General features: G+C 55.8%; 6 protein-coding genes across 6 annotated transcripts; 3 read left to right on the top strand and 3 right to left on the bottom strand.

The window, feature by feature from the left end:
- Window positions 1–794: 794 nt before the first annotated feature.
- Window positions 795–1,538, bottom strand: PHYSODRAFT_318789 (hypothetical protein; the record flags this gene model as incomplete). Its single annotated transcript, XM_009537311.1, has 2 exons — window positions 795–917; window positions 1,182–1,538. The coding sequence occupies 2 exons, from the start codon at window positions 1,536–1,538 to the stop codon at window positions 795–797; spliced, it is 480 nt and encodes a 159-aa protein (XP_009535606.1).
- Window positions 1,539–3,165: 1,627 nt separating this feature from the next.
- PHYSODRAFT_419515 (hypothetical protein) lies at window positions 3,166–3,618 on the bottom strand (the record flags this gene model as incomplete). The annotated part of the gene is made up of 1 exon (XM_009537310.1): window positions 3,166–3,618. A coding segment is annotated over one exon (453 nt), but the record flags the coding sequence as incomplete, so codon positions are not given.
- Window positions 3,619–7,702: 4,084 nt separating this feature from the next.
- PHYSODRAFT_339375 (hypothetical protein) lies at window positions 7,703–11,943 on the top strand (the record flags this gene model as incomplete). Its single annotated transcript, XM_009537309.1, has 7 exons — window positions 7,703–7,984; window positions 8,020–8,227; window positions 8,636–9,225; window positions 9,576–9,941; window positions 10,121–10,453; window positions 11,601–11,660; window positions 11,758–11,943. The coding sequence occupies 7 exons, from the start codon at window positions 7,703–7,705 to the stop codon at window positions 11,941–11,943; spliced, it is 2,025 nt and encodes a 674-aa protein (XP_009535604.1).
- Window positions 11,944–17,957: 6,014 nt separating this feature from the next.
- On the top strand, window positions 17,958–19,039 carry PHYSODRAFT_362026 (hypothetical protein; the record flags this gene model as incomplete). The annotated part of the gene is made up of 1 exon (XM_009537308.1): window positions 17,958–19,039. The coding sequence occupies one exon, from the start codon at window positions 17,958–17,960 to the stop codon at window positions 18,615–18,617; it is 660 nt and encodes a 219-aa protein (XP_009535603.1). The 3' UTR covers window positions 18,618–19,039.
- Window positions 19,040–21,423: 2,384 nt separating this feature from the next.
- On the top strand, window positions 21,424–21,801 carry PHYSODRAFT_414166 (hypothetical protein; the record flags this gene model as incomplete). The annotated part of the gene is made up of 2 exons (XM_009537307.1): window positions 21,424–21,534; window positions 21,655–21,801. Coding segments are annotated over 2 exons (258 nt in total), but the record flags the coding sequence as incomplete, so codon positions are not given.
- A 2,845-nt stretch (window positions 21,802–24,646) lies between these two features.
- On the bottom strand, window positions 24,647–25,546 carry PHYSODRAFT_339371 (hypothetical protein; the record flags this gene model as incomplete). The annotated part of the gene is made up of 1 exon (XM_009537306.1): window positions 24,647–25,546. One exon carries the CDS (start codon window positions 25,544–25,546, stop codon window positions 24,647–24,649), a length of 900 nt encoding a protein of 299 aa, XP_009535601.1.
- Between the last annotated feature and the right edge of the window lie 1,478 nt (window positions 25,547–27,024).

Here is a 27,024-nt window from a genome sequence, read left to right as displayed (position 1 = left end):
GCGGCTGTGGATGAGGTGTCGGACCCGGCCCAAATCTCGTACGACGAGTGACCACCGTGATTTCCATTGCATGAAGTCATTGTCCTGGACTGATAGTGAAAGAACGTCCGGGTCCCATTGCGGATGGGGTCTGTTGATGTCTCAATGGCGAGCGGCCAGCTAGGGCTCTCAAAGTCAGTAGTATGAAGATCCGCGATATGTTTGTCCATTATCCAGTTACAAAGGGCATCCGCTGCCACATTGTAGGTACGTGAGGTTGCTGTCACCGTCACCACACTGAAGCAGCACAAAATCTCACGAATACTCGCAACCATGGACGTCAGATTCGAGCTCCGCACGCGAACGTTCCCAAGAGCCACGTTTATGATTACAGCCGAATCGCCGATGATGCTCACACGAGTTGTTGGGCGGTGTCACCAAAGCCAGAGAAGCCCACTAAGCAGGGCTTGTGCCTCAATTTCATTATTCGTCGCACATGGTGTAACCGCAGTTGCCGCACCGCGAATTACTTTGCCGGAAGAAGCCCATGCACACCACGCGTATGCACTCACACCGACACTCGTACGGGCGCCACCATCGAACGCGAGAATAGATGGAATTTCCTCACGGCAACGAGGTACGTTTTGCTGTCTTTCGACTACAAGATTTGGTACAATTGCATCACTTGCACCGTGCACCGATGTTGCAGGTGGGGCCCTAGTGGGCAATGATACATGTGGATGAGACAAACGGTTGTCAGATGAAGTCGTATTGTTATGTTTGCACTCCGTGTACTGCCGTCCGCCAGCGTACCGTCACTTCCTTAAGTCTGGATGATCCCCGCGCAATTCGCCATATTTTTCATTGACAAATGATGCTACAATGGCCGGAAGCGCCACCAGTACGTGTGCGTGCTTAAAATCACACCCTTTCTTGGACTGAAACCGAAGACATACTTGTCGATCTTGGTGGACAGGAACTTGACCATTGACCGAATCAGGTAGCATCGATTGTTTTGCAACTGGCTTTGCTACCGCTTTCCCCTGTCGGCCGTGGTTGCGCGAGAAGTCTCAGTTTTGCTGCTTCGCAGTACGCGGCTGAGCATGTGAGAGCGTTGAAATGACAGCTTGGTCTATGACCTGACGTACAATTCGATTGTACTCAGGAGGCGTCCACTTCATTATCGAATTGGCCTTAGCCACCAGTGACTGCGCTGGTTCCTCCGCGCGGATCGACCGGAACAATTCCGTAAACACGTGGGAATACAGATTAATCATCGCGTGGAGGAGATGCTGGGGAGTATTGTTGAGCATCCTCGAGAGAGAGTCGTCGTGAACGGCCGGAAAAACATCCGCCACCACACACGGGTACCAAATACATGCTGTCTCTTCAATGCATTGCAGCGTTGCTCGCAGGTCATCCATGGAACGAATCAGGACCGCTGGCTGAGTGTCTCCCGATGACCATGTGGTCGTCACGGACCACCGCCCGTCACGCAGAAATGGCGGGGGAAGAAAGTGATCCAATGGCCAAGTGCCGAAGCTGACGGCAAAAATCATCTTAGCCGTGGCCTTAGTCACTCGGTAGCAGTTGCGAAGTCATTCTTGGTGTAAAATTTCCGAAACACGGTCCAGGACAGACATATTCCAAAAGGAGCGCAAACCTTTATCATCAAACCTACCTTCAGGACGTGGACCTACACGAGCAACTTGGTGCACTTGTAATTCAGCAGCAGGGAGTCGAAACGAAGTAGCACCAGTCATCAAAACATCAAATGTTTTTTGTAGTCGGTCGTTGCTGGGCTAAATCGATGGAGTGCTGTCACCACGGTTCGGTTCGTAGCCGTGAGGAGTGTCATGGCTCAGTTACCATCATTCCAGCGTGGTGTTGCACGTGATAAAGCCGCCGAGTTGTCACGGGGGCTGTCCCAGTAGGTCTGCCGCGCCGACCCCGAGGATCGGGCTGTTGTATTCTCAGCTCGAACTGTGTGGTAGTTTGCGTTTGGGGACCGGTCAATGTTGAACGTCCTTGGTGACACCATTGGCGCGTGCGGTACTGGAGGAGCGCGGCGACGATCGTCTCGTGGAGTGTCTCGCTGATAACCTCAGCGGTCATTATTACTTGGACTCCGAGACCAGCTGCGGCTGCGCTCCCTGCTCCTGCGGTGATGGTGACGTGTGTCGTACTCCAAAGATCGACGGGAAACAGGCTCGCGGCTGCGAAACCGGTCTCGACTGCGGCTCCGTTCAAAACGGCGAGGCGATCAGGATCTGCGAGTTGAACTACGACCCCTGTAACCATCGTGATTACGACGAACCTCTCGCCGATGTTGAGCGGGCGGAGATCGGGTGGAGTGGTTAATCTCATCCGACGCGGTCTCGGGCGTGGACGTGAACTTGCAAATCCAGTAGAATTAGCTCGACTACCATTTAATTGCTCGCGCAGTAGCTGATGCGTTTCCGATTGGGAAGATACGACTTGTTGCATCGTCTGGGTCAATGCCAAAATTGCAGCCAGTGTGGCGTTCGACTCGTTTGTGGAGACTGGTTGCGGAGCTGCCACAACCGTGTCGGACGGTCTCGAGGTTGTCCCCAAAGTAGTGGCCACTCTAGGTTGTATCGCTGTAGACGGGTGTGGCCCACTTTCCTGGACATCACAAGAGGCTGGCAACCAACTTCTACTACCACGAAGAACCAGTGTCGGAACGCTGCGACAACAAACTACCGGAGGCACGCCACGGCTCAGAGATCGACCCCGTTGCAACCCCGCAATCAGCACTGCTGCTGGATCTTCCGTGTCAATCTCGTCGCCAGTCACTGGTGGCACCGAACTGTGCGATGAACCAATTCGTAAGCGCGCGTAGTCGAGGGGTTTCACCGACAAGATGCGACCAAATTCCGATCCAACGTCAATAGTAACAGTTCCAAAGTCAACACTCGTATCTGATCCAGCAGGTACAAAAGTTTCATACAATAGTCGCTCTAGCTGCTCATTCGGCACGTCCGGTAATTCAAACTCAGTCCAGTGACCGCGAAACCGTTCTGTATGGCGAGAAGGTCTGGAGTTCAAGGGCACCCCGTGGCACCACCCCACCACGAATTCGTCACGCGATATGAGAGAAGTCTACGCAACTTCACATGGAACTGCCAAATGAATAGCCTGAGCCTCCGTAGGCTGTCGAAGAGCAACGACGCAAACAAAACGGCAAGACAGGCTGAGTTGCGTTCCATCTTGTGCCGAAAACGTGAAGTCATCGGTTCCACAATACGCCACAATCTGACCAACGACGAAAGCAGTTAGCGGAACCTCCACCAGTTCGCGCCCACCATCACCCCGTGAGTCTGCCATGAAGCACGTGCGAAGGCGAACAAATCGAAACAGCAACAAAAGAGGTCGTTCTTGGAGCTCGCGCTGCGCTAGGTCCTCTGTCGGACGAGTATGCCGACTCTCTGGGATGATGAAGTCGCGCGTAGTCCAGTCGTTCAGCGGTGCTGGGTACAACATGGGGTCATCTGCACTCGGGTAAAAGATCAGCTGACACACCCAACCAGGACGCCCGGCGTCCCGGCCGACGAAAGGGGAGTCGTCGTTGTGCTGGATGCACCGTGATTCTCTCAGACGCACGTAAATGGGCCCATCTACGGGACGTCTACGAGTACAAGGGCTGCGACGACTACGGCTACAGCCACGGCAAGGATTACTATGGCAAGGACTACTACGGAAAGGACTACTACGGAAAGGACTACTACGGAAAATACTACTACGGAAAGGACTACTGTGGCAAGAACTACGATCGAAAGGATGACTATTGTCCTTGCCATAGTAGTCCTTGCCGTAGCAGTTTTCGCCATAGTAGTAGTTCTTGCCGTAGTAGTCTTTTCCATAGTAGTCCTTTCCGTAGTAGGCCTTTCCGTAGTAGTCCTTTCCGTAGTAGTCCTTGCCATAGTAATCCTTGCCGTGGCCGTAGCCGTAGTCGTCGCAGCCCTTGTACTCGTAGACGTCCTTGTGATGGTGGCCGTAGTCATCATTCCGGTGAGAAGAACGGGGTTTCACAAGGTTGAGCGAGCGCATCATCAATCCAATCACGGTTTAAGGGTCTGAAACCACCATCAACTAGAAATGAAAACCTATCGAGAAGAGGGTTCGATACAAGAGGATGCGTAGTTTCACGTCAGGGCTATCAAAAATGCAATACAACGGTTGGTTTGGCGCTTGGGTAGAAGAGGGCAAATGCCGGAGTGAGATTTATCGTTAAGCCTAAATCTACCTTACGTCCTCCTCCCCCCCTTGGGCTCCTAAGTGCATCTCATCAACTTGTTTACCGGACGCTCGACTTGACTTGATCTCATTATGGTATAACCAACTGAAGTCTCATTTCCAGTCCTCGGTGCACCAATCACATCGTGGCTAGGCACGTGCCCGTGCCCGCCGCCATCTCGTTCACCATGGAGTCATCACCGCATGAGTCCTCGCCGTGTCCTTGTCCTTCTTGCGTGTACTGGCGACGCCCAATACCAACACTCCCACTCGTCGCTAGTGCTGCGCGGTCCCACCGATGACTCCGCTCGCCTCGAGTAGATACTGCAGACGCTTGGTTCCCACAGCCTTCGTCAGCATGTCCGCGAGCTGATCCTTCGTCGGCACATAGTTGACCACAATGATACCCCGCGCCACATTTTCACGAACGAAGTGATGCTTGATGTCCACGTGCATGGTGTGCGAGTTGTAGCCTGCGTTGCTCGCCAGCGCGATTGCACCTTGATTGTCCTCCCACACTTGCGTGGTTCCCACTTGCTCGTGGCCCAGGTCTTCAGCATGGCGCGAGCCCACAGCACTTCCTGAGTAGATAGGCTGAGTGCCATGTACTCGGCCTCCACCGAACTTAAGGTCACTGTTCGCTGATACTTCGACTTGAAGACAACTGGCGCCCCGCTGATCATCACCATTGCTCCTGACACCGACCGGCGGTCGTCCAGGTTGCTGCCCCAGTCTGCGTCAGTGTATGCCTCCACCACGATGGTCTCCCCGTTGCCATTGAAGACGATGCCGATGTCTCGGGTGTTCTTCAGGTAACGCAGCACCCCAATCGCCGCCTTCCAGTGTTGTTGGCCAGGGTTCTCCAAGAATCTCGACAACTGTGTCACTACGTACGCCACATCCGGGCGAGTGCACGTTGTGATGTACAACAGGCAGCCAATGAGTGCTCGGTAGGGCTTCGCCTGCATCTCCTTGCGTTCCGTCTGAGTCGTCGGCGACTGAGTCTTCGTCAACTTCATGCCCGACTCGCACGGGTTCACCACCACCTTGGCGTCCTGCTGGTTGAACCGCTTCACCACATCATCAATGTATCGAGTCTGCTTGATCATGACAGTCTTCGCCGATAAGTCATGATCGATCTCCATGCCGAGAATAAACTTGCCTCGCCCAGCTCCTTCATCTTAAACGCATTCTTGAGCGCCACCTTGACTTCCTTGATCTCGCCGCTCGTCTTGGCCGCGATGATCATGTCGTCTACGTACAGGCAGACGTACACGTACTTGCCCTTCTCGCCCTTGACGTAGACGCATTGGTCGCCGCCGCAGGTTCGAAATCCGATGCAGACGACGACTCGGTGAATCGTCTTGTGCCAAGCATTCGCTGCCTGCTTCAGACCATAGATCGCTTTTTGCAACCGACACATCATGTTCTTCGCGTTGATGATTCCGTAGGGCACCTCCATGTAGACGCGCTCCATGAGCCCGCTGTTCAGAAACGCGGTGTCCGCATCCAACTGCTCGGTGATGTACGCCTCGCCCACCACCACCGACATGTGGCGAAGCAACTTGATATTTTCCTGATTACCGTTCCCGGTGGCTCTGACAAGAGTACTCGAATGGTTCGTGCGGGAAAGAAGGGTTCATTCAGGATGGCGTGCCTGTGGAACGCCCGAGCGTGATGGAGGAGATGTGGAGTATGGATACCTGGTCGAGTTTGACCTCAACTGGCCGGAGGTGCGCAGCACCCAGTCCAGCCCCGACCTAGTCTGACGAAGGGAGACCGTGAAGTGCCCCGGTGAACGTATCCCGGAGAGCTACCCTTCTTGGCGAGGCCAAGGCATCCCAAGGTACTTCGAATCCCCAGCAGCCCGAGTGTGAAGCTACTCAAGTGTACCAAGCCATCGACACCCTGCATTGTACCACCACCATGTTGAAGATGAACATCCAGGATACTGCGACTACGAAGACCCCGAGTGTGACCCGACAACAAGTTGAGGACCTCAAGCAGCGAGACTAAGTGGCCACCGAAGCTCGTGGAGTCGACGGCAGCCTGGATGGACAGCCGGCAGCTCGAATGGAATGCAACTACCCCGAATGGTGAATGGCCATCCTGAATGGACAACGCCCGGAGTGCCCAAGTGCCGACCATCCCGAATGGACCATGACTGCCCTGAATGGAGAAGCCCCAAGACACTGCAGATATCTGCCAATGGACCAGCGCCCAGGAACGCGCCAAGTCAGCGAAGTCAGCGACCAAGGCGCCAGTTCCGAGCGTGACTTGGTTTCACTATGGAGAGTGAGCCAGTCTGAGTTCGATGTGTCAGCAGTGCAGCAGATCCCCAGGTCAGGCACCCGAGTCCCTCCAATATCAAGTGATGAGTGTGCGCCGCGACGCGACGCCCGGATATACTGAAGCCGAGAGAACCCGAACAAGTGTATGAAGATATGAGCAGAGGAGACCGCGTGAAGAATCCAGCGGCCCTCAAGGTAACAAGACCATACGAAGAAGAAGAGAAGTATACAACGATGAAGAGAGAGATACAAAAGAGAAGAGAGATAGCCAAAGAGAGAGAGAGAAGAGGATAAAGATCAACAGAGTTTGTTTTGCGTTCAAGTGCATAAGTGCCTGGTTCGTGATTCGCCTAAGGACAGCCGCCGCCCACGGGAGAGTGTACCGCCTAGGAGCCCATGAGAGGGTGTACCATTCGGAGCCCCGCTGCGAGCATTGAGTAACGCCTGATCCAAGGCCCTCGAAAACTTCTCACTACATCATCAAGCCAAGTCAGGTACCCAAACGTATTGCTCATTCGGGTTGGTACACCTGCTTCATTTCCCAGTTGTGGCGTACAATCCCAGTGTGCGCTTGCATTTCATATTCCCTGCGTTTTAGGAGGTTGTGGCAATCGCCCCCTGTAGATTGCGTGTGGTAGGAAGGTACCTGTATTGTTCTCCTGGCATTCAGGAGTGGTGCGTGGGGCATCCCGAATTTACCTGTATTCGGGGTGCAACCTAAAATTGACAGGCTGCATATTGTGTGTACAGACTCTGTATTGATATTAGTTATTTTGGAGAAGGTCTTTGCTCGTGATCTCACTCCCATTCAGGACTCCCGGAACGAGTAGCGCCTGGAAGTTCTCCGTATTCCTGTATCTTTGATCAATTTCGATTCCCAAGGTTGAAACTCGGTCCGCCGAAGATAAACGACACCTATAGGGATTGCACAAGGTCACACGTCAACCGGAGCTTATATTCATTGTAAGTTCCGGGTTTCCGTAAGATTAACCCTCCCGGGTCTGAGCCTACCGGATGTACGCTATACATCCTGGACGATAAAGGCGTTCACCCGCCTCGCCTCAGCTGGTGCGCGCGCTCGGATTTGGTTGCCTAGGGTTTTGACCTAGAATTGTATATTGATTGAGGATCTTTAAGGGGTGCTGAGAGCTACTAACCTACTAACTCTTGGGGTTATGGCTGGAAGTGAAAGCATACGCGAAAGGGGGCGCGGCGGACGCGCGGATGGCGTGCGACGCTCGCGTCGGTCTCAAGGGATGCCTCCGGAAGAGCAGCTCTCGCTCGAGGAAGTCGAGCAGAATACTCGCCGGACAAACGCCGCGAGGCGCAAGGCAGCTCGCGAGGAGAAGGAGTCGACGGAGGACCAAGATCAGCCGGATTCGGAGCCGGCGGCCCAGGATGCGCACCACGTGTCCCTGGATGCCGCCACCCCGGATGACGAAGAGAAGGGCCCTCGAGTCGCTCGGAAGTGAACTACACCCCGGACTCGGAGGTAGAGGTTGTGGGCGTGTCCATTCCGGATGTGCCCGCCCAGGCGTCTGTGGGAGGCGCCGTCAAGGTTGAGTCGTCGGCCGTGGATAAACCTTCGGGAACGTCCCAACCGGCCCAAGATGTGATCGTGCCGGACGACGACTCGGATGAGTCCCTCACTCAGGCGCGCATGATCAAGGAAGAGAGTCCGCTGCTGGCCGCCCAGGAAGGTCCGGTGCCCAGCTTGCTGAACGCGACTTCGCGGTTGAGATCATCCGTACCGATCGTCCCTCCAGAGGGGCTACCCAGGGTGGCGCCGACGAGAGGCTCCCGGATGGTTTTTGACTTTACTGGTCCGGGTGACGAATCCAGAATCCCGATGACCGCCCCAGCTGACGCTGCTCGGATCCCCGAAATGCGGAGCGTTCCAGCCGTCGATACATTATTCCCTGCATCACCAGTTCCAGTAGCCCCGGACGATGTCGTTATATCGGAGTCTGGTCGCACCGGTAGACGGAGTGGGCGCAGGTCGAAGATGTCCAGTTCTGAAGATGCAGACCGTCGAAGCCGCTAAAGTTCCAGATACACCGGGAAGCCAGTTCGCTCGCCGAAATCGGTAAAGCCGTCACGTCGATCAGCGAAGTCCAAATGGGATGAGCAAACCCCAATTCTGGGCGACCAAGCTGTACTGGACTTTGCCAGAATGGTTCAGGATGCTGTGCTCCGAATGGAGGCGAGTGTGCCTGAGCTGAAGCAACCACTTCAGGATACGGATAGCGTCACGGACCGGAAGGTTGAGGCTGCCAACGAGAAGATGATGCGAACCTTCCAGGCTTACCAAGCCACGCAGTTGCTGGCCGGTCGGGAAGAAGCCTCGGAGACCCAGCGTGTTTTGGACACCCGGACTCCAATCCAGGTAGCCATGGAAAAGACGTCTGCAACGAAGATCCGCGAAATCGTGGAAGGCACCCAGGAGGACGCACTACAGCGCGCGCGAGAGGCCGTGAATGCGGAGCACGCGCAGGAAGAACACCTCCGGGTTGGCGCCGAGGCGGCAAGACGAGTCCAGGATGCTGCGAGGCTACAGTCTCAGGAAGGCATGGCGCAGAGGGTCCTGGAAGAACAGCGGAGACTCTTGAAAGAACAGCAGAAGCTTTTCGAGCGGAGGTTGGCACTGCTGGAAACAGCCCAGTCGCGAGGCAAGGTGGCTGATTCTGATCCTGGGAACGTTCGGAGAACGCACTCGCGCGACACTCGGACAACATCATCCCAGGTTCAAGGTGCTGAAGCAACACCCATGCCTGATCGGATTGTTCAAGTCAAGCAAGGACGGGGCGCCTGACTATGCACCAAGAATCCAGTGGCGTAATCAAGGGACACGCAACGGAGAGACGGGTCAAACCAGATGGCCGATCTGCCGCAGCCGAGCTTCATGCAACCTGGACCTCTATGACTGGAGGTAACTATGCTAAGGAAGAAGCGACATGCAGGACTACCCTGCCAAGCGCATCCCGAGGAATAACAGCCGTGCCTGATCCGGAGTACCATCGTGATTGGAGGTCCGAACCTACGGCACAGTCCTCCAGGAAGAGCTCACATTCGGAGATTTCAGACGACTCGAAAAGCTCCTTGGACGACAGCTCGTGCTCGGAATGTAGTTCTGCGGATTCAAGCGGCTATGGTTCTGACAGCCCGCGTGAGGACTCCGTGGCAAGCGTTGTTGCGCTAGATGGCACTACCGTCGTTACTTACTGGCCGTATGTGGATTCAAGTGTGCTGCATGGCTTCGACCAAGGTGAACCGCTGTCTCTTCGGCGTCGTTTGTGGGAGCGCTTCCTGAATCTCGCTTCTCAAGGTGGCTGGTCCAACCGGACGAAGCTGCGGGAACTCAAGCTGGAGATGCCACCCGAGGTGCGCGACTGGCGCGGTCAGCTACCCAAGCATGTGCGTCACGACTGGGCGCGACTATCCAGGACGTTTAAGCGTGAGTACTGCCAATCGACGTCGCCGAAACTCGAACGGTACTACTGTATACCATGAGTCAATGCAGCGACGAGAGCGCCTTGGCATTCTTGTACCGCCTGCATATTGCCGTCGATCGAGCCGGTATACACTTTCGGAAGTCCGGCATGCAGTGTGAGCTGCACATTCGGCAGTACCTCCGGAAGCTTCGTGATGGCCAACTCAAGACTAGCCTGGAAGGTCATCGGTTTGAAACGACAACAGACCTGGAATACATCCTGAAGCGATGCGAGAGCCTGCGCCTAGATGTTGAGCATGACGACGTTGGACTGCCGCATTCGCAATTCTTCAAGGCGGGCGAAGCCGCTCGAGATCATTTCGTGGCGAAGCGCCGAGGCGGAGAGTATGCCGCTAGGGACGGAGAAAACGGAGTCCAGAATGCCGCTAAGCTGGCGAACGCCGCCCCGGATGGTCGAACAGACCAAGTCCAGGATGTCTGAGCTGAAAATTCCCCGAATGTGCGACTGCTTCCGAAGGCACGGCTTGTTCAGGAAATCCCCTTCGAGGTGGACTATTCGGGATAGCCATATTGCCCTTCAAACGTTCCTATCCAGCAACACCATCGACTTCAACCGCGTCCGGCCTACCCGCCATGGAACCAAGTGGACTACGACTTGTTCTACGATGGATGTGGTAGACGGTGCCAACAGCCTGAAATGCTCCGGGCGAACCCTAATTACCGCTGTCGCCATCCGTTTGGACATCCAGACCGAAGTAATGGGGCGTCCCGTACCGAGGTGTGCTACCCGCTTTGTGGTGGAGGCCACGTGTCCTACAACGACGAAGATGGTCAGGGGCGGATCTCGAAACGTGAACTCGACTACAGTGCGTCGCGGTATGCGTCCACCCCAGGGGCGAATGCTAAGGGGCGAATTCAGGCTAGACAGCCCGGAAGCGCGACTCGCAGGCTATAGCCACCCCGAATGGATAACTCGAGCGGAACGGAAGTGTGATTTCGACGGATACAGTTTTGATTGCGATTGGATTATTGAGAGCGAGGCGAGTACGCCCGGGAGTGGACGAACACGTACGCCCCGGATGTAGTGCCTGTTTGAAGCTGCGGCCCGCAATGGCTAGAAATGGGAGAAGATGCTTCGGATGTAAAGCGCCTGCGGGGGGGGGGGGGGGGGCGAATGAAGACCGGTGCAGTTGTCGGCCGATCCCCTCCAGGGGCGTCGGTTCCAATTTGCTGTCACCGTTGGGATTTCAGTCCGCGTAGCATGCCTTGGACGTGAACAGTGGACTTGACGCGACGTGCGCGCATGTTTGTGGGGTGGCCTACGATCCGCAGCAAGGGTGAAAGATGGAGTGGAGACGGGTCGATGCTCAGTGATTCGGGAGGACATTGGTGTTCCGGAAGCAACGTCCCCAGGACAAGTGGGCTCGCCTGGTGGTCTGCTCATGGCCTACCACCTTGAAGATGGCATTCTCTGTGGAAGCCCATAACCAGAGGGGCGGTTGTGGCGAAGCAACTTGATATTTTCTTGATTACCGTTCCCGGTGGCTCTGACAAGAGTACTCGAATGGTTCGTGCGGGAAAGAAGGGTTCATTCAGGATGGCGTGCCTGTGGAACGCCCGAGCGTGATGGAGGAGATGTGGAGTATGGATACCTGGTCGAGTTTGACCTCAACTGGCCGGAGGTGCGCAGCACCCAGTCCAGCCCCGACCTAGTCTGACGAAGGGAGACCGTGAAGTGCCCCGGTGAACGTATCCCGGAGAGCTACCCTTCTTGGCGAGGCCAAGGCATCCCAAGGTACTTCGAATCCCCAGCAGCCCGAGTGTGAAGCTACTCAAGTGTACCAAGCCATCGACACCCTGCATTGTACCACCACCATGTTGAAGATGAACATCCAGGATACTGCGACTACGAAGACCCCGAGTGTGACCCGACAACAAGTTGAGGACCTCAAGCAGCGAGACTAAGTGGCCACCGAAGCTCGTGGAGTCGACGGCAGCCTGGATGGACAGCCGGCAGCTCGAATGGAATGCAACTACCCCGAATGGTGAATGGCCATCCTGAATGGACAACGCCCGGAGTGCCCAAGTGCCGACCATCCCGAATGGACCATGACTGCCCTGAATGGAGAAGCCCCAAGACACTGCAGATATCTGCCAATGGACCAGCGCCCAGGAACGCGCCAAGTCAGCGAAGTCAGCGACCAAGGCGCCAGTTCCGAGCGTGACTTGGTTTCACTATGGAGAGTGAGCCAGTCTGAGTTCGATGTGTCAGCAGTGCAGCAGATCCCCAGGTCAGGCACCCGAGTCCCTCCAATATCAAGTGATGAGTGTGCGCCGCGACGCGACGCCCGGATATACTGAAGCCGAGAGAACCCGAACAAGTGTATGAAGATATGAGCAGAGGAGACCGCGTGAAGAATCCAGCGGCCCTCAAGGTAATAAGACTGTCGTGTAGGAACACGCCGATTTTCTAGTAGATGTAGGCACAATCCCTTAAGACAACACCCACTGAGTCACGATGAGTAGCGATAACTCAGCAGGCTTGTCGGGTTAATGAATATGAACCTAAAGGCCCAGCTTCACACCCGTTCGTCGGGTTGGTCGTTTCCCCTTATGTCCCGTGGTTTCCTTAGGCCACCAGCAAAACCCAGCACTTCCAGTCACGAGCGACGACTGGAGTGCTCTTCACACGTAATAACCCCGCGGTCCCTCCAAAGGAAGGGTCCTGGCCTCTGGTAGGCTGTTCGCGAGGGTGTCAGAGAAATCTCCGACGGTAAGATATCAATGGGAAGCACTTAAGCTCTAACCCAATATACGGCGACAATTCGCCCTTCGTATACACGGCCAATCTCCTTCTACTCTACTCTTGACCCTGCCGGATGAACACTCGCTACGATACTAGTAGGCGTGCTCACCGACAGGCATGATCCCCCCTAACCAGGTTTACCTTGGTCACGGGTCGTCCACCGTGCGCTGGCGTCTTCCTTGCGCGGTTGAGAGGAAAAGCTGTTCTGTGTTGTTGCCCAAAGGGCTTATCTGTTCTATCTTGTCTTTCCTATAGTCCAATACAAATACTATGTCTAAACGTGTCCGTTTCGGATCTTCTAGCACCAACAGTCGCCATCGAAGAGTCGCCGAAGACTCGTAGGTACGCGAACGTAAGGTAGGTGCGTCTTAGGTGCGAAACCGCTGCGACGCATCGACGTCACGCCCCATCGCCGACATGTGGTGTGGACCACAACTTCAACACCGGGACGTAGCCATCCGCGACGGTGCTTGCGACGAGGAGACCATCACTCACGGTGATCTTTGAGGTAATTCTCGACACCATAAGACCATATGAAGAAGAAGAGAAGTATACAACGATGAAGAGAGAGATACAAAAGAGAAGAGAGATAGCCAAAGAGAGAGAGAGAAGAGGATAAAGATCAACAGAGTTTGTTTTGCGTTCAAGTGCATAAGTGCCTGGTTCGTGATTCGCCTAAGGACAGCCGCCGCCCACGGGAGAGTGTACCGCCTAGGAGCCCATGAGAGGGTGTACCATTCGGAGCCCCGCTGCGAGCATTGAGTAACGCCTGATCCAAGGCCCTCGAAAACTTCTCACTACATCATCAAGCCAAGTCAGGTACCCAAACGTATTGCCCATTCGGGTTGGTACACCTGCTTCATTTCCCAGTTGTGGCGTACAATCCCAGTGTGCGCTTGCATTTCATATTCCCTGCGTTTTAGGAGGTTGTGGCAATCGCCCCCTGTAGATTGCGTGTGGTAGGAAGGTACCTGTATTGTTCTCCTGGCATTCAGGAGTGGTGCGTGGGGCATCCCGAATTTACCTGTATTCGGGGTGCAACCTAAAATTGACAGGCTGCATATTGTGTGTACAGACTCTGTATTGATATTAGTTATTTTGGAGAAGGTCTTTGCTCGTGATCTCACTCCCATTCAGGACTCCCGGAACGAGTAGCGCCCGGAAGTTCTCTGTATTCCTGTATCTTTGATCAATTTCGATTCCCAAGGTTGAAACTCGGTCCGCCGAAGATAAACGACACCTATAGGGATTGCACAAGGTCACACGTCAACCGGAGCTTATATTCATTGTAAGTTCCGGGTTTCCGTAAGATTAACCCTCCCGGGTCTAAGCCTACCAGATGTACGCTATACACCCTGGACGATAAAGGCGTTCACCCGCCTCGCCTCAGACAACACAACTCGGATCGAGTTCATGTTGGCGACGGGTGAGTACGTCTCGAAGAAGTCCACGCCAAACTTCTGCTTGAATCCTTTCGCCACCAGCCGAGCCTTGTACCTGACTACTCGGCCATGCTCGTTGCGCTTCTTGGCGAAAACCCACCGACATCCAATCGGCCGAGCATCTTTCGTCCGGCGAACCATAGTCCATGACCTATTGTCAGCGTGCGCCTTCAGCTCCGCATTCATCGCCTTGACCCACTCCGAGGCTTCGTTGCTCCGCATAGCCTGCTGATACGTGGTAGGTGCGTCGTCGGCGTCGCTGACATCTGCAGCATATGCAAGCACAGCTTCGGCAAGTAGGCTGTCCTCGTCAAACCTCGGTCTCTTGGGCGATGGAGGCCAGAAGTGTCGTCATTGTCCGGGTCTTCTCTTCGGCGTCTTCAAGATGTAGCACAGGTTCGCGGGCACGTCGAATTAGTTCCGGTGCTGGGTGAAACACCATTTCCTCAGTCATCATTGGGCTTGCCACCCTCCGGGAGTCCGTCAGATTCTGTACCGACGACTCGTTTGGTTCCGTCGCACGTGTCTCCGACTCTTCGGTGGTCTCCTCCACAGACTCCATCGGCTTATCAGCCGCCGGTCGTCGTTCCGGTTCGTGCAATACGCGATCTTCGACATCCTTCGTCACATGGATGACTGCCGAGTCCTCGGTGGACGCCGTCTCGTAGATTCCACTCACTTCTCGTTCGTCAAGCTTCACCGATCTGGACACCTTCACCTTGTTCGACTCCAAGTCATAGACTCGATAACGCTTCGAGTCATCGGCGTACCCCAGGAACATGCGCTTGAAGCCTTGTCAATGTGAGCGTATCCTATCGATCCAAACACACGAAAGTGCTCCAGCCGAGGTTTCACGCCGTACGCCAACTCGTATGGAGTCTTCGTTGGGTGCATACTGCTGGTCGACCGGTTCATCAGATATGCGGCAGTGCTGACCGCCTCTGCCCACCACAGCGAAGTCAAGCCCTTGTAATGTAGCATGCTCCGAGCCTTCCCCATGATTGCGCGGTTCATCCGCTCCGCCACTCCATTTTGCTGCGGGCTGTACGGGCCAGTCTTCTGGTGCATGATCCCGTTCTGCCGGCAGATCTCAGTCATCGGTTGGTTCACGAACTCGGTGCCGTTGTCCGATCGCAGGCACTTGATGCGCTGTCCCCATTGGTTCTGGTACAGCTTCATGAACAACTTGAATTTCGCCGAGACCTCGCTCTTCTTGGTCAAGAAGTACACCACGACGTACCGCGACTAATCGTCAACGAATGTGAGTACGTATTTCGCACCGCTCTTCGATTTTGTCTTCATCGGGCCCATCACGTCCGCGTGGACGAGCTACAGCGGGCGAGTCGTCTTCGTCTGCGAGCGCGCCGGGAAGTGCGCAACCGTCTGCTTGCCCTTCATGCATCCTCTACACAGGGTCGTAACCGTCTTCTGGGTCATCGGCAACCCCGTCGTGGCCTGCCTTGTCTTCGCCAACGAGTCTTCGTTAAGATGTCCCATGCGAGCGTGTCAAAGCTCCCACTGACCGTCGATCCCCGAGTATTCGGTGTAGTACGCCGTGCCATGTTGGCAGTCCAGCAAGTACGCCTTGCCGACCTTCTGGCCCGAAGCGATCGCTTTGGACTTGTCCCAAATGATGCACAACTTGCGCTGGAACTCCACGCTCATGCCGCGCTCAGCCAACTTGCCGACCGAGAGCAGCCGTCGGTCGAGTCCAGGGATGTGGAGCACCTCCACCATCTTGATGCGCTTCCCGTCGATGCCCGTCAGGCGCACCGATCCTTTCCCGGTCACACGAATATTCTTTCCATCCGCGATCGTCACATGCATGTCTGCCGACAACTCGTCGTACTCGTACAAGTCGTCGCGGTGGGGCGTCATGGGCGCCGTCGCCCCGCTGTCGATCAGCCATCCCGCCGACCGATCTTCCCCAACAGCAAACACCGAGTCTTCGGTAGTGTCGCCGTTTCGTTGCTCCGGGCAGTCCCGCTTCATGTGACCGACTTGATCGCAGTTGAAACACTTGCCCTTGAACCCGCCGAGTTTTCGGCCGCCCTTGTTCTTCCGGTCAAACCCCTTTCCGACCTTGCCGAATCTTCGATTCTGTCCCTTGCCGCTGAATGAGGTGGCCTTCAGCGCAAGCTCCGAGGTCTCCTTCTTCTCCTGTCGCTCGTACTCCTTGTGCAACTTCTCCTTGACCTTGGTTAGAGTCGCATCCTTCGTGTTCTCGACAATCGATGCGATCATCTCGTACTCCGCTGGCAAGCTGCTCAGCAGGATAACGAGTTGTCGGCCGCCGTCCAGAGGCTCGCTGAGAGTTTGCAGGCCAACAATGAGCTCGTCAAAGCGGCCCAGACGCTTCGCCATCGTGGCTCCGTCCTCCATCTTGAGCTCATGCAACCGACGAGTCATCGTTACGCGGTTATGCATCGTAGTCCGGTTGTAGAACTCGCGAAGAGTGTTCCGGGCCTGGATGGCTGATGTCGCAGACCGAATCTTCGTGTGGTGCTCCACCGCCACCCCTTGAGCGATGAGTCCGAGCGCCTTCATGTCGTTGAGCAGCCAGCTTTCGGTGATCTCAGCCGGTTCCTGCACCAACGGCACGTGCGCCAGCAACCCCTTCCTCGCTAGCGTCATGCGCGTCGCGAAATCCCAGTGGAAGTAATTGTCGCTTCCCAGGATGACTTCGGCCTTCTTGCTTGACGTCGTCATGTCGGTCGTCGGGGGCTTGAGCTTAGTGCGGCTGTTAACCTGTTGGTTTGGCGCTTGTGCAGAAGAGGGCAAACGCCGAAGTGACATTTATCGCTAAGCCTAAATCTACCTGCGTAGTTTCACGTCAGGGCTACCAAAAATACAATGTAACCAACGCATCAATGTGCCACAGCTTATCTACCTGCATGGTTTCGTTTCAGAGATACTATACTAGTAGTACTTATCTGTACTGTTCTAAACGTCCAACAGCTCCAACTACTCGTCTGAACTGCTCTAAATGGTATTTTAGTCGTCTTCAACCTGCCCAATGCGAATCAAAGGTGGGCTATGTACTGTGTCCAGCGCTTGTATCACCGACTAAGTAACATGCGGTTAGAAGAGTGCTCTAACCGTGGAGTATTGACCAGACAACGGACACATCAGACCAAGGACGACGCCGGCCCTGACGTCGTCGACGGCGCCGACGCTGCAGCCCGACCGACACCGACAGCTTGACCACGGACCACGTCAACACTACATCTACATAATCGCCGCCGTGTCAACGGCGGTACTGCAGAATCAGTGCCAGTGGTTGGTGCTGCGGAGCTGGAGGGCGCTGCTACAGGGGCGCCCTCCTGTTAGACAAGTAGTTAGGGAGCTTTGTCTAACTGCTTAATGAACTCACTTCGCAATCTACTTTGCAGCGCGCAAACGTCATAAAGAATTCTTTGACGAAACAAGCATCGCTACGACATGCCTGGCATGAACGACGACTACGAGTATGACGCCGAGGGCGACGTCAAGATGGCGATGCCGCAGCCTATCTTCGAGGTGACGAGGGCCCCAAGTCTCAAGATCTGGAGCCAGTCGACCATTTTGACGTTCCTCCGAGAGCGGAGGCAGTATGAAGGCAAGGTCGCGGAGCAGTGTCGCGTCACGGGCGAAGTCCAAGGAGCCGTGACGCGGAGTGTGCGATCGACGGTGTGCTGGAGCACGTGGCCCACTACATCCTGAAGAAGGACGTCGAGAGCGTGTCGGACGACATGCTGCTCGCGGAAATGAAACGAAAAGTGGGCGCGATGATGAACGACCGCGTCCCCGACGTCACTCTGCTATTCCCGCGTGAATTGAGGATGGATCTATCGGAGTTTGACGTCGAGGCCAGGATCGCCAACTACTTCATGACTTTTGACTGTTTGGTCGAGGACAACGGATTGGCTGGCATGTTGGGCCGAGGGCCAGCTGTCGGCGAGGAAGGCCGTCAGCGTATGAAGCTACGATGCAAACTGCTGCTGCTGAGCAACGTGACGCCGGAGATGTTGAAGATTGACTTGAGCAGGCTGGTCGAGTTGACTCACCGTGAGGCGAAGGTGAGCGACCTGGCCCTGCACGACTTGATGATCGAGCGAGCGACCAGACAACAGCAGTACCATCTCATGCAGTCTGAGATGAAGCAAAATTCAGCTCCGCGAGTGAAGGACTCGGCCACAGCAGGAGGAAAGGCGCAGCAGCGCCCGGCTAAGCCGCAGTCAAAGCCACCTAGCACCAACGGTGGCAACCGCGGTTCTGGGGACCAGCGCAAGCCCCCTCGCGATGGATGCCTGATCTGTAAAGGGCCGCATTGGGCTCGGGACTGCCCAACGGCGTCTGCGGAGCAGAAGGCTGAGGTTGCAAAGAATCTGCGCGAGCGGAAAGGCCAGTAGCCCGATCGTGTCAAGCGGGTCACGGCCGATGACGAACCAAGCTTCAGGACCGCTGTCATAAACAGCGTGTTGACCGTGCCGTTCTGCCCAGACACGGGCTCAGATGCGAACATCATTGGACGGCCAGGGCTTGGTGAACTTCGGGAGCTGGTGCCTGATCTGCCGACCGTGAGAGTGCGAGCCGCCACTGCAGGTGATGGCTGCAGGTGGCAACGCTATGTATTGCCACGAACGGGTGTACGTCGACCTGCGGATCGTGACGGCGGCAGGGCCTCTTTGCTTGTCGAACATCGAATGCTTGGTGCTTGAGGCACCAGAGGAGGAACTTCTCGTTGGTAGAGCTACCCTCCAGTCCATCGGTGTGGATCTTGATGGGATATTCGAGCAGCTGGTGCAGCACAACCTCGGGGAGGCCGACGCCGAAGCAGATGACATCCCCAGCGACCAAGTCGAGTTGCTTGGTGATGCCGACGGTGACGAAGTGGCGGCAATGCTCCATGGCCTCGTGGACGACGCGATCGAGGCAGGATTTGACCTGGAGTCTGCCGATCGACTACGAGACCTGGTGCTGAGCTACTCTGACGTGTTCCGGATCCGGTTGGGCCATGATGATGCGGCTGATGTGGAGCCGCTGGAGGTGCAGCTTGTACCAGATGCTCAGCCTTATCGAAGTGGTGTGAGGCGCTACCCCGAGGTGCAGCGTCGATTCTTGCGCGACTATGTGCGCGAGTTGGAGGCTGCTGGCTTGGTCGAGCGAAACAACCAAAGTCGGTGGTCCTGCCCTGCGTTGCCTGTGCTAAGCAGGGCACCGACGAGTTTCGGATTACGATCGATTACCGGCCAGTCAGCAAGCTGACTGTACCGATAGCCGGAGCTGCGCCAAACCTTGCCGTGGTGGTGGGGGCAGTACGCGGCGCCTACGGTTTTGGGACTTTTGATTTTCGCAAGGGTTTTTGGCAAATGCCACTTCACTCCAACAGCCGTGAAATGTTCAGCTTTGTGACTGAGGACGGAGTCTTTACTCCTACCCGTGTGCCCAGGGAGCCAGCGACTCGGCAGTCCATTTCCAGGCACATATGAATGATGTCCTGAAGGAGCTGTTGTTTAAGAGCATTCTCGTGTGGATTGACGACGTCCTGCTTTTCGCTCAGACCCCAGGGGCATTTTTGGACAACCTTGAGCGGTTCTTCTCCATCCTGCGGCAGCGCAAGTTGAAGTTGAATGCCAAGAAGTGCAAGTTGTTCGCGCGCCGCGTTAAGTGGTGCGGTAAGGTGATCGATGGCGAAGCCCATGACCCCGAGCGGCTCGAAGCTCTCATGAAGATGCCGCTGCCACCCACCGGTGCCGCTTTGCAGCATTTCTTGTGCGCTTTGAATTGGCTGCACGACAGCATGGTGGACTATGCTAGGACTGTGGCGCCACTACAGGAGAAGCTCGAGCAAGTGATGAGGGAGCGGGGCCGCCGCAAAGCTCAGCTTAGCGGAGCTACACTCGATTGGACTGCTGATGAGGAAGTTGCATTCAGGAACACGTTGGCAATGGTTGAGAGATCAGGCAAGCTCATTTTCCCGGAACGTGGGGCAACCGTGTGCATGTTCAGCGACGCCTCGCTGTCCGGTTACGCTATGGTGGTCACGCAGGTCTGCCGCTGGCAAGAGGGCGTTCCAGTAGAGGAGCAATCGCATGAACTTTTGATCTGCTGTGGAGGAATGTTCAAGGGTGCGCAACTGAATTGGTCAATTGTGGAGAAAGAAGGGTACCCCATTGTGAAGGCATGTGATGAACTAGACTACATGCTCGCGCGGGAGGAAAGGTTTCACATCTACTGTGACCAATCTAACCTGATCCAGTTGTTCTCGCCTCACAAGGAAGTGAAGCAGCATGTCAAAGGCAAACTACAACGCTTGGTGTTGAAGCTGATCAGCTGCAGATACGTGATTCACCACATCGCTGGAGAGGCCAACCTTTGGGCCGACATGCCGGCAACTGGTACTGGTGAAGCTCTCGCTGTCAAGCGCGTGACCACGCGATCTGCCCAGACGCTCTCCGAGCTGCGTCCACTGCAGGACGACCATTTCGTCTGGCCCACGCGAGACGACGTGGTGAAGGCACAGCGGCAGCACCGCCGCGACGCACCCGATGGGGAGAGGAGGTGAATGGAGCTGTTGAAGTTGAAGGACGCCTTTGGATCCCCACCAAGGCCAAGGGCTTGGTGAAGCGTATCTTTGTGGTCGCGCACTGCGGTGCACAAGGACACCGCGGTGTCCACGTGATGGTTGAACTTCTAAACCGACATTTCTCGCTGGATAACGTCCGACCAGCCGTCGTGCGTTTCATCAACGAGTGCCTCCCCTGTAAGCATGTCAAGGGTGGTACACTGATCCAGCGTGACTGGACGGTCGACCGAGAGGTGGCCGACCGAAACGAGTGCATGCACATGGACTATCTTATCTCTACCTGGGTGAAAGCTATGGCGAGGCCAAGTACGTGCTCGTTTTGAAGGACGAGCTGACCCACTACTGCGAGCTGGTGGCCGCAGACTCTGCCGACAGTCAGACAGCTGTGGAGGCTATTCTGGACTGGCACAAGAGGTTTGGGCTGCCAGCAATGTGGATGTCAGACAGTGGAGCATATTTTAAGAACTACGTGATAGAGTGGCTAGCTGAGCGGCTCGGAGTATCGCGCGGCTTTGTACCGGTGTACTCACCGGTGATCAACGGCACCGTGGAAAGGGTGAACCGCGATATCCTCCAAGTGCTGAGGGTGACGCTGCGATAACCAGCTCAACACCCGCAATTGGGTGCATCTACTGCCACTTGTGCAGGCCAATCTGAACCACACGCCCGTGGTCTCGCTGGGAAATTGTGCCCCTGTCGAGCTGTTCACGGGACTCCCAGCGCCTTCGGCGCTGGACGTCGTGATGATCCCGGAGGACAAGTTGCCGCGCGCACTGCCGCTGGACAAGGCCGAGTTCCGTGAGGCTATCGAGGAGCTACGCCGCAGTCTCCAGGGCCTGCACCGTGTTGTGCGCGGCCAGCGCGAGCAGCGCTGCATGGCTGCCATGGCTCGCTCCAAGGGAACAGTTTGCAATTTTTCGGAAGGAGACTACGTGCTGTGGTCGCGTGTGGACCAGCGCCTCCAGGGAGGCAAGTTGCTCGTGCGTTGGGTCGAACCCTTCCAGGTGGTGAAGGCCCTTCCGCATTCGTTCCTCATCCGCCACCTGCTCACTGGGGCTGAGTACGACGTCCACGGGTCGCGTCTTAAGTTTACCACGACAAGGACCTCGACGTGACCGCCGAAATCCGTGAGCACGTCTCCTTGCAAGGAATCGTCCTTGAGGTCCGGGAGATTGTTGGACACCATGTCAACTCTGCTTCCGGTGAGCTGGAGCTGTTTGTCGCTTGGCGTGGGCTCCAGGATATCGAGAATTCCTGGGAGCCTGCCAGCTCGATCCAGCATGATGTTCCAGCTTTGGTGAGCAAGTATGCTGACGAGCATGAGGTGGCTGAATTGCAGTAAAAGTTTGGGGGTCCAAGCGTTGCTGGGGGCAAAGTTATGGGTGATCGCCCAAGATGGGTACAACTTGACCTCGTTGCCGTTGAAGTTGTGTGCATACGACGGGGCATGGCTACATGAGTGCGGAAATCGTCTCCGCGGGATGTGACACGGAGATGCTCTGAAGGTGTCACGTCGTCTTGGGGGCAGTGTGGAGTATTGACCAGACAACGGACATATCAGACCAAGGACGACGCCGGCCCTGACGTCGTCGACGTCGTCGACGACGCCGACGCTGCAGCCCGACCGACGACGACGTCGACGACGCCGACGCTGCAGCCCGACCGACACCGACAGCTTGACCGACAGGACGCACGGACCGCGTCAACACTACATCTACATAATCGCCGCCGCGACAACGGCGGTACTGCATAACCAGCGCCAGTGGTTGGTGCTGCGGAGCTGGAGGGCGCTGCTACAGGGGGCGCCCTTGTTGGAAGTGCTGCAGCCCTCCTGTTAGGCAAGTAGTTAGGGAGCTTTGTCTAACTGCTTAATGAACTCACGTCGCAATCTACTTTGCAGCGCGCAAACGTCATACTAACACCACGACCAACGACAAACCGCACAAAACTAAACGTTCGCAAAAAGAAGGATGACATCCATTGGCGGCGTCTTACTTCTACTTACTACTAGTACTACCACTGCCAGTCTTTTTATCAACGCTACATGGTGTACACGACAGTACACTTGCCGTGGGCTACATCCTCGCCCATCGTCTACGGTACTCCGACTTCTTGCCTTCGCACGCACACACGCACGCACGCACGCACGCGCACCCTGGTTGCTTCCGTTTACTTGCCCTTGCCCTTGGACTTGTCCGCAGCGCCGGACTTGCCGGATGACCCCTTGGACGGCGTCTTGCTGTCCTTCTCCACCGACTTGGAGGCAACGTCTTCCGTGGTGGTGGCCGAACTCACACCACCAGTCTCCTGCTGACCAGCGTCGCCACCCGTCGGTGCGGACTCAAAGCCGAAGCCAACACCAGGGTAACCATAGCCGTAGCCATAGCCAGCATAGCCGTAGTTGCTGGGGTATCCGTAGCCGTAGCCGAAGCTGTAGTCACCACCGTAAGACGAGTAGTAGTCCGGGTAGTATCCGTATCCATAGCCGCCTCCGATCGAGTAGTCGGGGTAGTAGCCGTAGCCGTAGTCGTAGCTGTAGACGTCCTTGCCACCGTAGTAGTCGTCACCACGGCCGTAGTTGTCCTTGCCATAGTAGTCCTTGCCGTAGTAGTTTTTGCCATAGTAGTAGTCCTTGCCGTAGTAGTCCTTGCCGTAGTAGTCCTTGCCATAGTAATCCTTGCCGTGGCCGTAGCCGTAGTCGTCGCAGCCCTTGTACTCGTAGACGTCCTTGTGATGGTGGCCGTAGTCATCGTTGCCGTAGCTGTAGTCGTCCTTGCGGTCCTTGCCGTAGTCATCCTTGCCGTCGTCGTAGTCCGAGGACTCGGTGGCCTTCTTGGCGTCTTCGAGACGGCGACGGTAGTACTTGTCGTGATCGTGGTGGCGGTGCTTCTTGCGGTGATCGTGGTCGTGGTCGTGGTCGTGGCGGCGCGGGTGGTGTCCATAGTCTTTCTGGTTGGCGCCGAGGTGGTGGTGCGGCGAGAGGCCTGCAGGAGCGGCACCGGCGTCGGCCACGTGCAGCATGGAGGCGGCGACGCACAGGCTGAGCACGGCGAGGAGCTTGGAGTGCATGTTGATCGCGGAGGCCAGCTCGGGTGTGGGCTCGGTCGGTTTAGTGGTGGAGTGGCGAATTGGAAAGTGAGAGAGTGGGGGCCGCGCGGAGGCTGGATGATGGACGAAGCCATTACCACTCAGTAGTCTCTCTCACAAGGTTGAGCGAGCGCAACATCAATCCAATCACGGTTTCAGGATCTGAAACCACCATCAACTAGAAATGAAAACCTATCGAGAAGATGGTTCGAGACAAGAGGATGCGTAGTATCACTGCGTAGTTTCACGTCAGGGCTACCAAAAATGCAATACAACCAACGCATCAACGTGCCACAGCTTATCTACCTGCATGGTTTCGTTTCAGAGATACTATACTAGTAGTACTTATTTGTACTGTTCTAAACGTCCAACAGCTCCAACTACTCATCTGAACTGCTCTAAATGGTACTTTAGTCGTCTTCAACCTGCCCAATGCGAATCAAAGGTGGGCTATGTACTGTGTCCAGCGCTTGTATCACCGACTAGTAACATGCGGTTAGAAGAGTGCTCTAACACCACGACCAACGACTAACCTCACACATAAATAAACGTTCGCAAAAAGAAGGATGACATCCATTGGCGGCGTCTTACTTCTACTTACTACTAGTACTACCACTGCCAGTTTTTTTATCAACGCTACATGGTGTACACGACAGTACACTTGCCGTGGGCTACATCCTCGCCCATCGTCTACGGTACTCCGACTTCTTGCCTTCGCACGCACACACGCACGCACGCACGCACGCGCACCCTGGTTGCTTCCGTTTACTTGCCCTTGCCCTTGGACTTGTCCGCAGCGCCGGACTTGCCGGATGACCCCTTGGACGGCGTCTTGCTGTCCTTCTCCACCGACTTGGAGGCAACGTCTTCCGTGGTGGTGGCCGAACTCACACCACCAGTCTCCTGCTGACCAGCGTCGCCACCCGTCGGTGCGGACTCAAAGCCGAAGCCAACACCAGGGTAACCATAGCCGTAGCCATAGCCAGCATAGCCGTAGTTGCTGGGGTATCCGTAGCCGTAGCCGAAGCTGTAATCACCACCGTAAGACGAGTAGTAGTCCGGGTAGTATCCGTATCCATAGCCGCCTCCGATCGAGTAGTCGGGGTAGTAGCCGTAGCCGTAGTCGTAGCTGTAGACGTCCTTGCCACCGTAGTAGTCGTCACCACGGCCGTAGTTGTCCTTGCCATAGTAGTCCTTGCCGTAGTAGTTTTTGCCATAGCAGTAGTCCTTGCCGTAGTAGTCCTTGCCGTAGTAGTCCTTGCCATAGTAATCCTTGCCGTGGCCGTAGCCGTAGTCGTCGCAGCCCTTGTACTCGTAGACGTCCTTGTGATGGTGGCCGTAGTCATCGTTGCCGTAGCTGTAGTCGTCCTTGCGGTCCTTGCCGTAGTCATCCTTGCCGTCGTCGTAGTCCGAGGACTCGGTGGCCTTCTTGGCGTCTTCGAGACGGCGACGGTAGTACTTGTCGTGATCGTGGTGGCGGTGCTTCTTGCGGTGATCGTGGTCGTGGTCGTGGTCGTGGCGGCGCGGGTGGTGTCCATAGTCTTTCTGGTTGGCGCCGAGGTGGCGGTGCGGCGAGAGGCCTGCAGGAGCGGCACCGGCGTCGGCCACGTGCAGCATGGAGGCGGCGACGCACAGGCTGAGCACGGCGAGGAGCTTGGAGTGCATGTTGATCGCGGAGGCCAGCTCGGGTGTGGGCTCGGTCGGTTTAGTGGTGGAGTGGCGAATTGGAAAGTGAGAGAGTGGGGGCCGCGCGGAGGCTGGATGATGGACGAAGCCATTACCACTCAGTAGTCTCTCTCACAAGGTTGAGCGAGCGCAACATCAATCCAATCACGGTTTCAGGATCTGAAACCACCATCAACTAGAAATGAAAACCTATCGAGAAGATGGTTCGAGACAAGAGGATGCGTAGTATCACTGCGTAGTTTCACGTCAGGGCTACCAAAAATGCAATACAACCAACGCATCAACGTGCCACAGCTTATCTACCTGCATGGTTTCGTTTCAGAGATACTATACTAGTAGTACTTATTTGTACTGTTCTAAACGTCCAACAGCTCCAACTACTCATCTGAACTGCTCTAAATGGTACTTTAGTCGTCTTCAACCTGCCCAATGCGAATCAAAGGTGGGCTATGTACTGTGTCCAGCGCTTGTATCACCGACTAGTAACATGCGGTTAGAAGAGTGCTCTAACACCACGACCAACGACTAACCTCACACATAAATAAACGTTCGCAAAAAGAAGGATGACATCCATTGGCGGCGTCTTACTTCTACTTACTACTAGTACTACCACTGCCAGTTTTTTTATCAACGCTACATGGTGTACACGACAGTACACTTGCCGTGGGCTACATCCTCGCCCATCGTCTACGGTACTCCGACTTCTTGCCTTCGCACGCACACACGCACGCACGCACGCACGCGCACCCTGGTTGCTTCCGTTTACTTGCCCTTGCCCTTGGACTTGTCCGCAGCGCCGGACTTGCCGGATGACCCCTTGGACGGCGTCTTGCTGTCCTTCTCCACCGACTTGGAGGCAACGTCTTCCGTGGTGGTGGCCGAACTCACACCACCAGTCTCCTGCTGACCAGCGTCGCCACCCGTCGGTGCGGACTCAAAGCCGAAGCCAACACCAGGGTAACCATAGCCGTAGCCATAGCCAGCATAGCCGTAGTTGCTGGGGTATCCGTAGCCGTAGCCGAAGCTGTAGTCACCACCGTAAGACGAGTAGTAGTCCGGGTAGTATCCGTATCCATAGCCGCCTCCGATCGAGTAGTCGGGGTAGTAGCCGTAGCCGTAGTCGTAGCTGTAGACGTCCTTGCCACCGTAGTAGTCGTCACCACGGCCGTAGTTGTCCTTGCCATAGTAGTCCTTGCCGTAGTAGTTTTTGCCATAGTAGTAGTCCTTGCCGTAGTAGTCCTTGCCGTAGTAGTCCTTGCCATAGTAATCCTTGCCGTGGCCGTAGCCGTAGTCGTCGCAGCCCTTGTACTCGTAGACGTCCTTGTGATGGTGGCCGTAGTCATCGTTGCCGTAGCTGTAGTCGTCCTTGCGGTCCTTGCCGTAGTCATCCTTGCCGTCGTCGTAGTCCGAGGACTCGGTGGCCTTCTTGGCGTCTTCGAGACGGCGACGGTAGTACT

The sequence above is a fragment of the Phytophthora sojae genome, assembly GCF_000149755.1.
Source record: "Phytophthora sojae unplaced genomic scaffold PHYSOscaffold_10, whole genome shotgun sequence".
NCBI lineage: Eukaryota > Oomycota > Peronosporomycetes > Peronosporales > Peronosporaceae > Phytophthora > Phytophthora sojae.
The sequence above is the reverse complement of the archived record's forward strand: the minus strand, read 5'-3'. Positions and strand labels throughout refer to the sequence as shown.